This window comes from Falco rusticolus, chromosome 12 (genome assembly GCF_015220075.1).
Source record: "Falco rusticolus isolate bFalRus1 chromosome 12, bFalRus1.pri, whole genome shotgun sequence".
Lineage (NCBI taxonomy): Eukaryota > Metazoa > Chordata > Aves > Falconiformes > Falconidae > Falco > Falco rusticolus.
This window is the reverse complement of record NC_051198.1, coordinates 1580275-1595979: the sequence shown is the minus strand read 5'-3', so window position 1 is coordinate 1595979 and position 15705 is coordinate 1580275. Positions and strand designations below refer to the sequence as shown.

The 15705-nt window shown below is 37.2% G+C and overlaps 1 protein-coding gene across 1 annotated transcript in view; it reads left to right on the top strand.

Annotated features, from left to right (window-relative positions):
* The window catches only part of PSME4 (proteasome activator subunit 4), a 69154-nt gene that overhangs the window by 38411 nt on the left and 15038 nt on the right, over positions 1–15705 (top strand). Inside the window, 19 exon segments of the mRNA XM_037405927.1 lie at positions 4986–5041; positions 6137–6163; positions 6166–6192; positions 6385–6440; positions 6523–6621; positions 7071–7133; positions 7293–7388; positions 8198–8245; positions 8247–8294; positions 8296–8331; positions 9820–10029; positions 10733–10869; positions 11206–11259; positions 12081–12210; positions 12838–12919; positions 13457–13610; positions 14135–14204; positions 14917–15042; positions 15391–15543. Coding sequence (XP_037261824.1) covers positions 4986–5041; positions 6137–6163; positions 6166–6192; positions 6385–6440; positions 6523–6621; positions 7071–7133; positions 7293–7388; positions 8198–8245; positions 8247–8294; positions 8296–8331; positions 9820–10029; positions 10733–10869; positions 11206–11259; positions 12081–12210; positions 12838–12919; positions 13457–13610; positions 14135–14204; positions 14917–15042; positions 15391–15543 — 1672 coding nt within the window.

The window sequence follows — 15705 nt, the reverse complement described above, 5'->3', positions numbered from 1 at the left end:
ATTTTATGAAAATAATGTTTAAAAGTCTGTTGCGCTGTTCACGTACAGAAGCTTTTCATCTTGAAAAGTTTTGTGGGAAGCCTCTTGGTCCATTTCTATGGACTTTTACAGTTTCGGGGTTTTTTTGTTGCTCAGTCAAATGCCTCAGAGTACCCAATAATTTCAAAATGTCTGTCTTCATTTCTCCTTGTCAGGAGTAGTCTGGTTTGTGTCTCTGCAGTTTGTTAGCTACTGAAAATAAATTTGCTTCTTGATTAGTTAATGAACAAAGTTTTTCCTGTTGGTTTCTTTTTTTATTTATTGTTTGATAAAGCTGAAACTGAATAAAATAGCCCAGGATTGGTCTGGTACGGTCTCAGAACCGAGTCATGCCCTTACTTTCATGGCTTAATAAATACTGGTTAGAGTGAAAGTTTTAGAACTCCTGTTTGTCTACAGGTGTGTAAACTGGCATGAGCTGCCTTGAATCTCCTGTCAGTCGTTGAAGTTTTCGTGTTGATTCATTAGTTTCTCTTATTCCTTTTTTTATCTTTTGATGACTGGTAGCATCTGAATTGAAAAGTGATAAATTTTGTACAGAAAACACTGTTAAATTGACCAACACTTGGGTACGGTCAGTATACCCAAAAGCATACACTCTGTGTGTATACATACACACACCCAGTATACCTGTCAGCATAACTGTTGTGAAGTGCTTGAGGAGGGATTTCCTTGTTTAGTGGACTTGAGCGTGAATGGTTTAGGTTTTAAAATGCTCCAGCTTTTTCAGAGACCAAGCAGTTCTTATGTGTAGTTTTGTGAATTTTATTTTTTTTCTTCCCAATTTTGGGAGCAAAATTGCCATGTGTGTTTTATGTGGATGACATAACATATCCTTCTGAAAATCCCGTCATAGCTAATGCTATTTGAAGTGCTTAGTGTTACTCTGTGTGTCATACACAAGCAGGGGTTTAGGGAGGAGATAGGCAATTCACTAAAAAAGACGTTTGTGCACTAACCATGCACAAAAAAACTGCATAATTGAAACTTGTCAGAATTAAAAAGAATAGTTAAATTTCAGTAGAAAATAGACCTTTAATAAATGTCACTTGGTATTGATGTTTTATTTATTAGCCTGCAAGTAGCAAGGAGTTTAAACTTTATCTTTTTTGGAGGATGAATGAACTCTTTTCTGAAGTACCATGCATAACAAATAAATAGAAAATTATTTCATGACTCAATAGTGTGTCTTTATATTATTCCACATAGAGCTCTTTATTTTTAGTAGAGATGCCATTGATTTCAGGTGTGTTCTGTGAATTACTTTTTAATGTAAAATGGATTACAAGTTACAAGGGGAAAGGAAAAAAGGAGTTGAGGCTGCCAGAGGCTGCAAGGAGCAATTTTTTGTGACAGCGGTAGTTTTTTGTGGCTGAATTAAGGTGTTCAAGAGCTGTGGTGAATTATGCTGATGTAACTGGGGAAAAACAAATGCAGTTTTTTCTGCACCTGTGGAAACACAGTGTAATGGTTGCTCTGCTGCACGAGATGTGTGCAGGTATAAGTAATGCTGCTGTGCAGTCTTCCCTTTTTCTTAAGGGACCACTGTAACTGTTAAGTGATATCGACATCCTTTTGTTATGATGATTCTAATGGTGTGCAAATAAAGATTATTTCAAATGCAGACAGTACAAGCTTTCTAAGGTTGAGAAATCTTTCACTGATGTTTTTAAGTTCCCCTTTGCTTTGCTTCCCTTCCTTGCAGTCTACTTATTAATGAGGTAACACTAAGCAGCTGGTTAGTGAAACAAAACCAGAGTTACTCAGAAATCCATTTTTGTTTCTCTCTTAAATACGGCTTGGTTGGTTAGGATGCAGTATTGCTCTACTCTTGCTACAGACGTTGGTAGGAGCTTTCTTAATGTCCTTTCACTGAAGGTGTTCAGGCTACAGGTCAAGGATAAGATGACTTCTTTTAAATGTGTAAGGATGTGATATTATATGCTGAGGGGCAGGGCTAGCTAACCTCTCTTGGCATCTCCAGGAAACTTCCCAGCTCTGCTGGGGGAGCTGCACACAGAAAAGGAAACAGTTACTCCTCCACGGTGAGTAACCCTGTTTTCTCCTTGTTCACCTTCGACTGTTGTCTCTTAACTCTTATGTCAAAATAGGTTGATGCAGCCCTTGATCTAGTCCTTAACGTGGCATGGAGTATATTTTTGCAATTAGAAAAATGTCCTCTGCAATTGGTTCAGTGGAGTGATGCTGGAAGTTATTTGTTTCTGAAAAGCTGTGTCTCCTTGCTGAACTGCATTTATACTGAGGAATACGTACACAGAGACTTGAATAAAAGTGCACTGTAAAGTGTCTGGAAGTTGAAGAACATAGAGCATAATTTTTTCTTGAATAAAGATGCTTTAGTTTTTGTACTGTGGCAAATAAGGGAACAAATTCTTCAGAGATCTGTTTAACTGGAATTTCTGTTCCAGCTATAATTTTGGATGCTCTTTGTTCTGGTAATTTGTATTTAAAACTGTTGATACAAAATGAAACACAGTATTATTTATACACTGAATGAAGCATTGTCATGAGAGTCTTGCTATCAGTATTGACTGAAGTTCAGAAGAACGTTTTATGCCTCTTCCTTTAGTGTGTCTGAAGTAAAATACTTGGTTTTCTCTGGTTCAGTGGCTGACGTAATGCTGAATATTACTAGCATGGATCTTAGTCTGTGGGCCAGCTATAAAACTTCATTGCATTTTGAACATAATATTTCCATCCTACTAGTAGCCTGGTTGAAATAAATGGTTCTGCCTGTGGAGTAGTGTCATGGTGAATGTAAGGACTATACCAGACTAGGTTTTGATTACTGAGTGCTATGTGTTGAGTTGTTACTCTTGGTTTGCTCAGAAACCTGGAGTGTTGAGAGATCGTGGAGCATTGTTTTTCCTTTGTTTTAAGTATTAGAGAAATGGTTCAGAACTTTAGCTGGCAAAGAACTGTTGAATGTATTTTGCTGGGAGTGGGAAGGAAGTGTGAAGATGTGTAATCTTTCTGTAGACTACCTGAGAGAAGACTGGGAAATTGCACTTTAGTTTTCCTTGTCTCATAGGTAGGACAGCCTTACGCGAACTTAGTTTGTGTATTTATATCAGGGAAGGTGTTTAAGTGTAAATATACGTAAAGATACTGTAGAAAAAATTACTATGAGCTCATTTACCTATCAACACATTGAGCATGCTGTAAAAAAAAACCAAAAACAAACTGTAGCAGCCTGAGATTGTTGGATTTATCTGTTACTACTCTTTTGAAGAAGTAATACTATTTGGGGTGGTGAGGGTCACAGTTCTTTTTTTGCCAGATGTTAACTGCAGGAACATCCCCTCACTGTATCTTCCCAACTGGAAAGATCTGATCTTGGAGAAATACACAGCAAACACTTTTGAAGTCAGTCATGTAGATGGTTCTCAAAGAGCAAGTGTGTGAGACCATAAAACCTTTATTTATTTATTCAGAACCGAAGTACTGGACTGATGTGGGATATTTTGGAAATTGTATTAGCGGCCAAGTTGTACCCTAAGCACCTATGCCAGTGCTGAGTTTTGGGGGGTGGGGGGGAATGGGAAGACACTAGGAATGGCTTATTTTCAAGTTAACCTGGTGCTACCAGGAATGCAATGAGGAAAATGAAATTAGGTCTTCACTTCTTGGTGTCTAAATCAACTAGGAAAAAAACATTGCCATTTGAGTTTTGTTGGTGCAGCTGTGACTGTCACAAGTGTTGTGAAGTCAGTTTACTTAGTTCTTGGTTGCAAGTTTGTTTCCTTTATCTAGTCAGCACAATAATTGTAGCAGTCATGTCCTACTATGTTCACTTTCACAGGACAAATGTGACCCTTATTTCCGGTTCTGACAGATAGAAGTTTGCCGTTGACTGAAATCTGAAAGTTTATTTTAGTATCTCATAGCACAGGCTCAGATACAGAATCTGTAGCATTTTCTGATGTAGTGTTCAGCATTTGTAACAGGAGTAGATGTGCATTGCTTCACTTAGCTTTGTTCTGATTATACTGTCAATGCAATTTTATGTGAAGATTATTTTTGTAGGGATTACTTGCTAATACTGTTTGTTTAATATAATACACTGGTGTATTTTGTCCTTGAAAGCTTGAACTTATGTACCTTAATGTTTTAGGGGGTGAGATTGTAGGTTTAAAAAAAACAAAAAACAACAAAACCCAAGCAAACAAAAAAAACCCCAAACAAACAAATAAAAACCACCAAAAAAACCCAGACAAAATCCCCAAGTGCATGTAGGATATGTTCTTGCATCTTTTAAATTAATTGGTATGTGATATCTGAGTCTGGTTTGGGGTTTTTTTCCACGATTACATAAAAGCAAATAAAAAAAGATTAATAATTCACTTTTAAAATAAATATTTTTGATAAGTTTAACCCAAATCCTGGAAGAAGCATGGCTTTATTTTTTGATAAGGTTATTAATAGTGAACTTCATATAGAAATAAGTAGGACTTCTGTGATTAATGGGTATGTTATTTTATAAAGGAAGGACCAAAGTCAGAAAAGCTTCATCAGCTTAACTTGTCAGGAAAGGATTTTGCCTCAGCAGTCAAATTCACCTGTCCTTCCTAAACTAAGACAACTAGGATCCACGCTTGATTTAATGAGTATATTTCGAGGTTTGACTATGTAGCCAAATCTCTGGCTATTTAACAGAACTGATGAGGTTCCTTTAAATGAGAAGCTGAGTTACTGGGTTCAAGGTGGTGTCGTTATGGTATACTTGTCTTGGACAAACAGTGTGACCCGCAGGGACAGTTACCAGTTCATCGGTGTTAGAACTGAGGTATACTGTTAGCAAATCCAAACACCTTTGGTGCTACTGGCATGAAATTTAACTTGTTAAAATGAATTAAATGTCAATTAAATTCACACTGTCAATGATTTACATAATGTGTAGTAATACTTGGTTTGTTTTCATGCAGGGTCCCAAGTTTGGTGTCCTTGGAGGAGACGAAACTGTACACTGGTGTTGAATATGGTAAGTAGATCTTAATTCTGTTTAGACAGCTTGTAAGTGGTGGGGGGTTTTTTGGGGTTTTTTGTGTTTTTTTTTTTCCTGCTGTAAAAACAGTAGGATCTTTCTGAGACCATAGTTTTGATATTTTTGGCCAACACAGAAGTTCTTGTGTACACAGTTTCATCTTCAGCGATGATAATACAAGATACAAATCTGCTGCAGTAATATGGCTGAGAATGGGAGCTCAGGTCCAACCCCTGGGTCAGAAGGGTTGGGACCTTGCACTTCCACACAGATGAGGTGCAATAAGCAACACCTATTGCCCAAGGACTCCACTTGAGAGACAGAAGGAATCAAGGCATAACCTGCTAAAGTTTGTGACAGCTCCGTTAAAAGAAACCTGAATTTTTTAGGCTTTGTCTGGATTCTTCACAGTCTTCCAAGAGAAGATTGGCTATTTAAATAAGGAGCTGAGGCACATGGTAATTGCCTATCAGACTGTTAAATGGTTTTGGGTGCTTTAATACTACTTCTGAAATCTGGTCCCTTAGTTTGCAAGCAGTAAGTTTGTAGCCATATAACATATAATAGAGAATGGGCATTTATTTAGTGGTCTTTCGCAGCAATTAAATTTTTTCTGGTTTAAAACTTTCCAAGGAGAGTGCTTGTGTCGTTTATCCTTATGCTTTTTTTGGTTAGATTGGGGATGTCTGTTCCCTTTCATGTATTGAAGGGGAGTAAGTCCCCTGGCTCTTACTGTCTTCATCACCTGATAATGTAAACTCTCTGTTCTATTGCATTTCTTTTTTACCCTGCTTAATGTGTTACTCTGTTTTCATATGTTAAATAATCTGCATTAGTCTGTGGTTACAAATGAAGCCAACTGTCAAGGCAGGCAAATAAAGTTACGTACCTATAAAAAAAATGTACTGTTTACTTGATAAACACAGGGAGGCCCTGTGAAAGTGGTGTCCTTGGATATTACAGGACAGTTATTTATAATAGCCCGTACTGCTATTTCTGCATACTCTGTTCTGGCTTCCACTGGTTTACTTATCTGTAAATTGCTTTTTATGCTATTCGTACAATGAAGAGAAAATGTTTCCTTTTTTGCAGATTTATCAAGGGAGAATTACCGAGAAAAAATGCAAGGGTTACGAGGAAATTGCTGCGTAAGTTTAGCCCACTTCTCTATCTAAAAAGTACTGTGTTGTGCTTTTAAGTATAAATTCATAGATGAGAAACTTGGTTTGTTTACTTTGTCTGTAATTCTTAGATTTAAAGCTTTGTAGGAATAAAATTCTTGGTAATTTTTAAAGCTGTCTTACTGTCTGATATGAAGTTTACTTTTCTTCCAACTGCAGGCTATATACTTGATAATTCAGAAGATGATACCAAGTCTTTATTTCTAATAATAAAGGTATGCTTACAATTTGTAATACCTAAGACAAGATTACTTGTTTAGCAAAATCATCACTCTTTGTCTCTTTTTCTTTCTACAGGTTATTAGTGATGTTTTACAGTTCCAAGGGTCTCACAAGCATGAGTTTGATTCACGATGGAAAAGCTTTAATCTTGTGAAAAAATCAATGGAGAACAGGGTCAGTGATTTTTTCTTTCTAAAGCTTAGGTGAGGGATGGGAATAGTTCCTAGTTTTCCGGAAGACTTTCTTCATACTTTTGTTATTGTCCTAATTGGTTCTCATAATTTTGAAATCTAATTCCTTGATAAGAATATTGTTTTGCAGTGCTTTTGTACCTTTATTTGGAAATCTTATGACTAAATAGCTTAGCATTTCTGAATTGTAGTAATCCTCAGCTTTCATATATCCTTGGACCAGAAATTTCTGTGGTCAGCTTCCTTTTGCTTACAGAGAATAGGCAAATAAGAAACTTAGGCAGGGCAAAAATATCAAGGTTGTCTGCCAAGGAGAATTTCTGCGTGAAATTTGCCTGTTTCTAGAAGAAAAAGAGTCCATGGGGATGTCAGTCAGTATAGGTTGCTAATATGAGGACTGAAACCTAAACCAAATTATGTATTTGTTTACAGCTTCAAGGAAAGAAACAGCATATCAGAGCTTTGCTGATAGACAGAGTTATGTTGCAGCATGAGGTAATACTTTCACTTAAATCTTCATTAACTGCTTTACTTGAAAAGCTGATTTGTTATGTTGTCATTTAGCAAAAGGTGCAATAATCCTGCACTAGTGTTTCTCCTATATGTATGAAATGTAAAAACAATCTGTCCTTTATTGTTTTCTATGCAATTTAGTTGAGAACGCTAACGATGGAAGGCTGTGAATATAAAACTTCCCACCAGGAGATGATCAGAGATCTTCTATTTTGTCCACAAGTTCCATATGGTCAGGTAAGGAACAACTCCTTTTAAACGGAATACGTGGAAATTTTTGTTGATCTCTTTCTGTTATGTTTTCAGGATCTTTCCTTTTCAATTTATTTCCATGGCAACGTGAAATACTTACTTATTCATTTGCATTAGTTTGCCAATTTTGGCAGTTTTTACTTTAAGCCCCTTTGTCAAGTAACTGGGTGGAGAGGCTGCCAGACTTAGGTTACAAATTGTAAACTTTTTGAGGCACTTAAGTCTAGGCTTATGAAAACAATAAATCAATTTAAAAAGAAAAGAAATATACCAGGTTGAGATTTTTTAGATGTGATGATGTGATTCATGATGCTATTTGGAATGCTAAGTCTGTTTTTAGGACGGTAGCTATGATGGCATCCTGGTTCTTAAAAATACACAAACCAGTTGGATTCTGAACTGTTCACATGGTGAGAGCTCTGTGGTGTATAGAAATTGTGATCCATCCACAACGTCTGCAGGCTCTTTAGAGTTCTGCTAACTGTATTTGTTACTCTAGCTGTTGGCTTTTCAAATTATCTTAAAAACACCTTGACTGGTTTTGGCAACATAATTTTCTTTAACTTGTAGCTGTTCTCAAGTAAATGCTAGAAACAAAAGTAGAGTTTTTATAAACAACTGTGAGCAAGGGTGAGGGGAAGCATGCTGTTACAACCTTCTAGAAGTAATTTTGTTTCTCTGCACAAACAATGTAAAATCTGTGCATAAGTAACCAAAATAGGTAAGGATGTTGGGTTTGTATAGCATGTATTTGGTTCAGAAGACTTTCTAGTAATATCTCCTTTTTCCCACAGGTCAGAAGTAAAGCTCAGCAAGCATTCTTCACAGCTCTGGGAACGTACAAGTTTTTGTTGCAGAGATATCATTCCTCTGGTTTGGGAGTTCCTGCGTCCCTGACCGGCAAGATGTCACTCAAAAGCAATTTAAAGTACTGTCTCATTAACTTGTTTCATGTGTCTTTTGAAGTGTTTTTATAGGAGAAGTTTTAATGGTGAAGTGGAATTTGCTTGTTTATCGGTGGTGACTGGTATTTTCATGGCATATAGCTTATGCATGACTCATGTAATGAATTAGTTGGATTAGATCGGTTGTCAAGAGAGAATTTCTGTTTATATATGTTTCTTCATTTAATTTTGTGTTCAGATATTACAAAAATGTGTGTTAACACCTATTTTTAAACTATGAAATGGAAATTGAGACGTTATACTCCAAGGTGGTAAAACTCATTAAGCAGTTCTGTCAGCTGTAGCAGTACAAGAAAATAGTGTGAACTGGACAAAAGTTAATCACAAAAAAGTTATACTAAATCACTTGGGTTTTGTTAGAAAGTGGTTGGGTACTTGCTGATGTTGTCAATGCTTGGAAATGGGTGCTGACGCAGTGATGCCAGCATGCCGTCTGTCCGTCCAGGTGTTGAAAGCATCATGTTCCCCTCCTCCTCTGCACCCCTCAGGCCTCCTGGCCACAGAGGCAAGCTGGACCTCTTGTCCTACAGTCAGAACTATGGCTGCTTATCCTGCTCCAGCTGCCTGATAGGTACTATCAGACAGCATGTGATTACATTGTTTGCATATCTTATTATCTCTTTTCTTGTTTCTTTATGATTATTTTTCTTCTGCCCATCCTTGTACCTCCCTTTCTCCATTCCTGTCTCTTCCCAGTTAAGTAACCCATGCCTACTTACTTTTTCCTGATTGGTCCCAGTTTTGCTACACTTAACAGCATTTGCTACCATACCTGAATCGTGTTTTCTGATACTGCTACCAGGCAGTCTTAGCCTATGTGATGTTACTGGTGTGGTGGCCTAGGCGCTGTGGTTCTTGTAGGACTTGGCTCTCCAAAAGGTCCCGAAGACTTCCCTCCATTTGTCTGTGAAATTGGCCATTTCTCACGTGACTCCCACCTAATCACCTGTGAAATCCAGCCACCCTTTGTTTCACTGTCTGTAACTTCTGTCAGCTTCTCACACAATCACCTGTCATGTCCACCATTTTATTGTCATGTCCAGTAGTTATCCACATCCTGGTCAGTCAGCATCATTTCAGGTGCCTAGTTAAGAGCGTATTTGCCTGGAGCCCAAATATGAGTAAGTTCCCAAAAAGGCCAGGTATGGTACTTGATCATTGAACAATCTCCTCTATAATGTAAATCAGAAATCAGTCAGCCATTCTGTGGATAAATTAATTACAGGGCTTCCAATCTCATTAAAACAGTTCTTTAGTGTGAAGAGGATCTGTGAAAAATCTTTAGTATTTTGACAGTGAGGCTGTGTAGCTGAATGTTTATGGTACATTTTAATGATTTGGTAATGTGAAGATTAATTTTTATTCTGTGTGGGTGCGTGCTTATGTAGATAGATATCACTTATATATGAGCAATGCTTTGACTTTCTAAAATTATGTCTTTCATTCTACAGGGTGCCTTATATTGTCTTCTTGGAAATCACAGTGGAGTATGTTTGGCAAATCTTCATGATTGGGACTGTATTGCACAGACATGGCCAGCAATTGTTTCTTCTGGGCTTAGCAAAGCTATGTCCTTGGAAAAACCATCCATAGTTAGACTCTTTGATGACCTGGCAGAAAAAATCCACAGGCAGTACGAAACAATTGGATTGGATTTTGCAGTAAGTGACAGATTGCTGAGTGTTAATGTCTTGGATTCTGAGAACATTTGATTACATAAGTGCTTGGGACTCATATATATTATTTAAGTGTTCTGATGTTGGTCGCATTCTGATTTCTGTTAAGAGGAAGGTGGACATGTATTTTTGAGACTGAATTTACAGAGTTTGTTGTAATACTATTGGAATTTATAACTTCTTGTTAACCTCTAAGGAAGCCTGTTAAGAGAAAGGAAGTTTTAAGTTGCCTTTCAGTGTTAATTAGTATGGGTGATGCTGTTCAGGTGTGAAAATGTGTGTTGAAAGGACAGAATCATCAAATTAACATTGTCAGTATTAGTAGAGTTATCCCACTGTGCTAACGTGCAGCACTCGTTACAGAACTGCCTCTTGCCTAAATCAGTGGGATAAATGGCATGGTACGTACTTTAAAGAATGAGTGCCAATTAATAAAAATCTTTTATTAACAATTATTGTGCTTAATGAAATACTGAAATTGGTCTCTACCTTTATTTTAAAATAGAATAAAACATGTACTTGGATAAATAATACTGCCATGCGAGGACAAAAGCTGTCTTCCCTACTTCTTCACAGACTTGTCTGTGTGGACAGGACGTTCTGCCTTCTGCTTGTGTCAAAACAGAAACAAACATAAAAACTTCTAAGTTGCTGCTTGCTCCCAAATCTTTGTGTTCTCTGTCAATAGGTTCCAGAGAAATGCATTGAGGTAGCTGTTATGCTGCAAAAATCAGAACATCCAAGCTCAAACTTCACAGGTCTTCATTCAGAAGAAATTCAGTTAGGAATTCAGCGACAGAAAGAAAAGAATGCTGAGGCTCTGCGGTAAGCTAAACTTCCCTTAACACCACCTTATGCTACCTAACATTTGTTGTACATGAAGTGTAATAATCCAGAATTGCTAAAGTAAATCTTAAGTACGAATCAGAAATTCGGAATGCCCCAGGATTGTTGTGGTATATCTTCTCTCTTGACTTGGCAGCCTCTGTCCTCTACACTCACATTTCCTTCCTTCTTCCTCCTCTTCTCTGTCCTCCCAGTTGGTGCTGTGTTTACTGCATTGTCTTCACCCGCCTTTTGCTGAGGAACTTTAATTCTATTTTTAAACAGTTCTCTTGGTATCATCTGGTTGATGGTTTCCTCTTTTTTTTTTCCCCTCAGCAACTACGAGAATTTAGTCAACATGCTGCTGGACTGTGTAGAACAAAGAAATCTGTAAGTCTCCCTTTCTGTGCATGAGGATTATTTTTGGGGGGGTGGATTGGAGGTGTCTACATGAATAAATACCAGTTGCATCAGAACTACACTTGATATGACCAGAAACTGAGGAATATGTTTTTTTCACCCTTGAGGTGATTGTCCAAAAGCAGTGTGTCAGTACCAGTCTTGCATAAAATGGATTGTGACTAGCTTCTTGGCAAGCTTTTGCTGAGGCATCTGCAGAAATTGAATTTCTGGAGGTCCTTGTGCATTTGCATGTGGATTCTGCTTGCCCAAACAGGAAGACAAAGGCCAGAATAGTGGAATCTTGCATTACTGTCTCCTAGCTAAAGAAGTGAATGAGTCTTGACTTTATTTTCATTGGGAGCTTGATTTGTTAATAGAAGACATCATCACATCTTGGAGTTAAGCTTTGTCGTTAATTAGTTTGACCTGTTATTTTTTTGATAAAGTTTTGTTCTGGGAAAGAAGCTATGATTCTGCCTGCATAATAGAACATCCAAATAGATTTTAATTGGTGGCATAATATTTGTGTTTAAGAACTTAAAAAAAATATCCCTAAAGGTCTGTGTTTTACATTGAAATGCCAAGATCAGCAAGGCACCATTAACGGACTGGTTGCACTTGTGTGTCCCCAGAACACTGGAGGTTTCCCTAAGTGACACTTAACCTTGATGACTACAGCAGTGGCATAGAACATTCCTTACCTTAGTCCAAACATATTTACTTAATACATAGAATCATTTCTGCGCAAAAGCAGTACATGCAACTGTGCTACTTACTGTCTGGTTTTAATATTATTTTTTTTCTTTTAGTCCCTGGAAGTTCGAGCACATAAGCATTGGTTTTCTGTCTCTGCTCCTGAGGGATGATAGGATACTGCCTGTCCGTGCCATAAAATTTTTTGTGCAGTGTCTCAACCATGATGCAATTGTAGTTCGTAAGGTAAAAGCAACATAATTACACTTTCTGTTTTGCAGCTCATTGGGGTTAGATCAGATGTTTGTGGTGTTTTGCTGTGATGAGGCACAAAAACCAGTGTATGTCCCTCCTCAACCTTCCAGCCATGCATAAGTGCAAAAGTTCCTAACCCAAGAAGATGGCAGTCTTGGCAATGCTGTAGCTGTGACGTATGATGTGAAGTCTGTAAACTGTGAAAATGTGGAACATACCTATTCATTCTTACTGACTTCAGCATTCTTTTGCAGAAGTCTTTGTTTTTCCATCTGCAGCTTATTGCTTGAAGGGAGCCATCCATGTGTTACATTTGTACCTCTTGTGCTGTTGTTGCCTCAGTGAGGCTTGGAACTAATGGCCACCTCCTTTATTTCCTGAAGATGATTAGTGGGAATGTTTTTCTGGGCTATGAAGGTCACACTTAAGTCGTGTCCTCCATCCCCTGAAATGACTGACATTACTTCCTTATGGGAGGTATCAGCCACTGAGGTGACAAAGTTCATTGTAATGTTCGCTGGCTTTTTAGGGCACTGAATAGCTGGCTTAAAATGTGTCTGTGATGAGATGATTAGACACATGGAATGGATACATTAACAAACCGCTTTTTCTTTTTAGGTGGCTATCTCAGCTGTGGCTGGTATTCTCAAGCAGCTTAAGAGAACACACAAAAAAGTGCCCATCTGCCCTTATGAAATAAGTAGGTTTTATTTAATGTAAGAAATGTCTTACTAACATTTATCCTGGGTTTTTTTGAAAACAGTTTTCTGGTGAAATTTAACATAGAATCGCAAGTTTTTCATTTCTCTGTGATTGTAAATGTCTGAAGGAAACAAAACAGGTGATACAGTTGTTCATTTTTCAGGGTGGTTGGTTTGTTTTCAAGCAGTGTTACACTTGCAAGTGTGTATTAAGCCATTCACTTACTTGAAGTGAGTTAAAACTTCAGAGATACGGTCACTGTCCTTTCGGAAAGCCTTTAATTCGTGTGAATAATTTGTGTATCTCCTTTTTATTCTTTTTTTAATAATTTCAAGTGGCACATTTATATAAATTACTAAAGGCATCTCTACGGTTACTGTTACTGTTAATCTCCTAGAGCAAATAAATCTGTACAGATTTGACTGGGGGAGGGAGACACAAAAGCTCTTTAGAATCTTTTATTAAAAGTAAGTTGTAACATTTGCTGGGACTGTAATGAACAAGTCTGATAGAGTATAAATTCCTCTTTAACCAGGTGGAAACCCTAAGCCTTCGAGCATTCAGGCCGGTGACAGACCGGATAACCAGTGGCTGCACTATGACAGTCAGAGTTTACCAAAGACTAAGGAAGCTTGGGAGTCGTGTTGTTTCGTGGAGAAAACACACTGGGGTTATTATACCTGGCCTCAGTGAGTATCATTAAGCCTTGAGATAGAATTGTGAGAGTCAGCAGAAAAAACAACAACCCTGTGGGAAACTAAATAATGTTGGTTAGATTTAATATTTTAATTGAAAAAAAAAATTGGCAATATTTATTGCATCCTTTGTTCTTCTTGCTCGTTTTACCAATTCTGGCTGGGTTTTGAAGCAGTATTTTTGTTGGTTGGTTGGTTTGGGGTTTTTGTTATTTATTTTCTACCTGTTTCTCTTTGGGTTTTGTGGGTACTATAGGCATATATTTCATATAGCTGTTTAGCTGCTGGTTTTAAAATGAAGTATGCGTGTTTGAAATTTCTATAGTTGTGAAATATGCAGAGTATTCTATCGCTAAGAATTCTGGATTGCTTGCTGTATCAAAACTTCTATAATAGAAGAAAATCAACAAAAAAAGTCTGTTAAGTTTTACTCTGTTTTCTGTATTCTCCATATTAAAAAATCATAAGCTTTATTCTACTTTGAAATGTGTTACTGTATTTTTTTTTTCAATATTCAGAACTATGACAGTTTATGCGCCAGTTGAGCATCAACCAAAGCTTGGGCGAAGGAGAGATGAGCTGACAGAGGTAAGGGTTTCAGTGTGTTTCAACGTTGTGGGTTTTTCTAATACTACTTTCTTTTTTTAATATTGTTCACGGATTACTGTGGAGATCTCTTTTAACCTAAGTATGGCTTCCCGTTTAGAAAGTGCTTACACAAAATGGGTGGAAACGGATCTGTTTTGCTTGGTTGTGAACAGAGATGGAGATTGAACTCGGCTACACAGTTTCATGACTGTGTGGATATAATAACACTTCTAACAAGCAATAAGTGGTAACAGTTCTGAAACCTAAATCCCCACAAGACATTTTTAATCTTATTTTTCTACTTCATTTTCATACTTACTGTGTTAGCATACAAAAAGAGATTGTTATTTTAATATATCACAGCCTCTCTGTCAGCAGTGATGGAATAATTGTATTAATGAGCACTTTCTTGTTCCCTTTCAAATCTTTTATCAGAGTTTAGAACGAGGTAATTAATGATGGTAGGAATGACTACTTTGTAGGGGTTGTGCTAGCAAAAGAGTGACAATCCAAAGTCATTAAAATAAAAATCATGAGTCTTGCAAAACTTTACCCACTAGTTCCTATAAAATGAAAGGGATAAATGGGTAACTGAGGCATGATTTTTGCCAAAAATAGAATTAAAATGAAAAATGGGACTTGGAAAGATTGGGATATCACTGTGACAATTAAGCACTTCAAAACTAATCCTTTTCTTTTTTTCCTGTTACAGGCAGAACAAATTATATACGATCACTTTTCTGATCCCAAGTTTGTTGAGCAGTTAATTAAATTTTTGTCTTTAGAAGACAGAAAAGGAAAAGACAAATTTAATCCTCGCAGATTTTGCCTCTTCAAGGTAACTAGAATTCAATAATTAAAGTGCTTCCATTTTGCAGATAATTAGCAAAGCACGAAAATGCCATGCACTACTTGGTGTATACACCTCTTGCAAAATGTTGATTTTTAAAGGTATGCTGCTATGATTAATTCTATTAATCTCTCTTCTGATTAACTACTTAGGGAAACTTATTTAGAGTAATATAAAAGTACATAGGATTCTCAGGTATAAGTCTGTTATAAAAGCAGAGTAATTCCACTTTCTGCATATTCAAATCTCAGGTGCGTCACGACCTTACATTCTTCTGACAAAGACAGTGGTTTAGACTGATAATTACTGAAGACGCTTTCATATCTTGTTTTACAGGGCCTTTTCAGAAACTTTGATGATGCCTTCTTGCCAGTTCTTCAGCCCCATTTAGAGCAACTGGTGGCAGACTCCCATGAAAGCACCCAGAGATGTGTAGCTGAAATTATAGCTGGCTTAATAAGAGGTTCTAAACACTGGACATTTGAGAAGGTGCTGAAGTAATATTTTTTAGTGGTTCATGAAACTTAAGGAAGAAGTTTGAATTATTGAACAAATTAGATGTATGAAGTTGAGGGCTTTTAATGTGTTGCCTATGCCCAAGAAAGGGCTGGAAAATGTTGCAACACCTAGTCCTTCATTGCCAAACTTTGA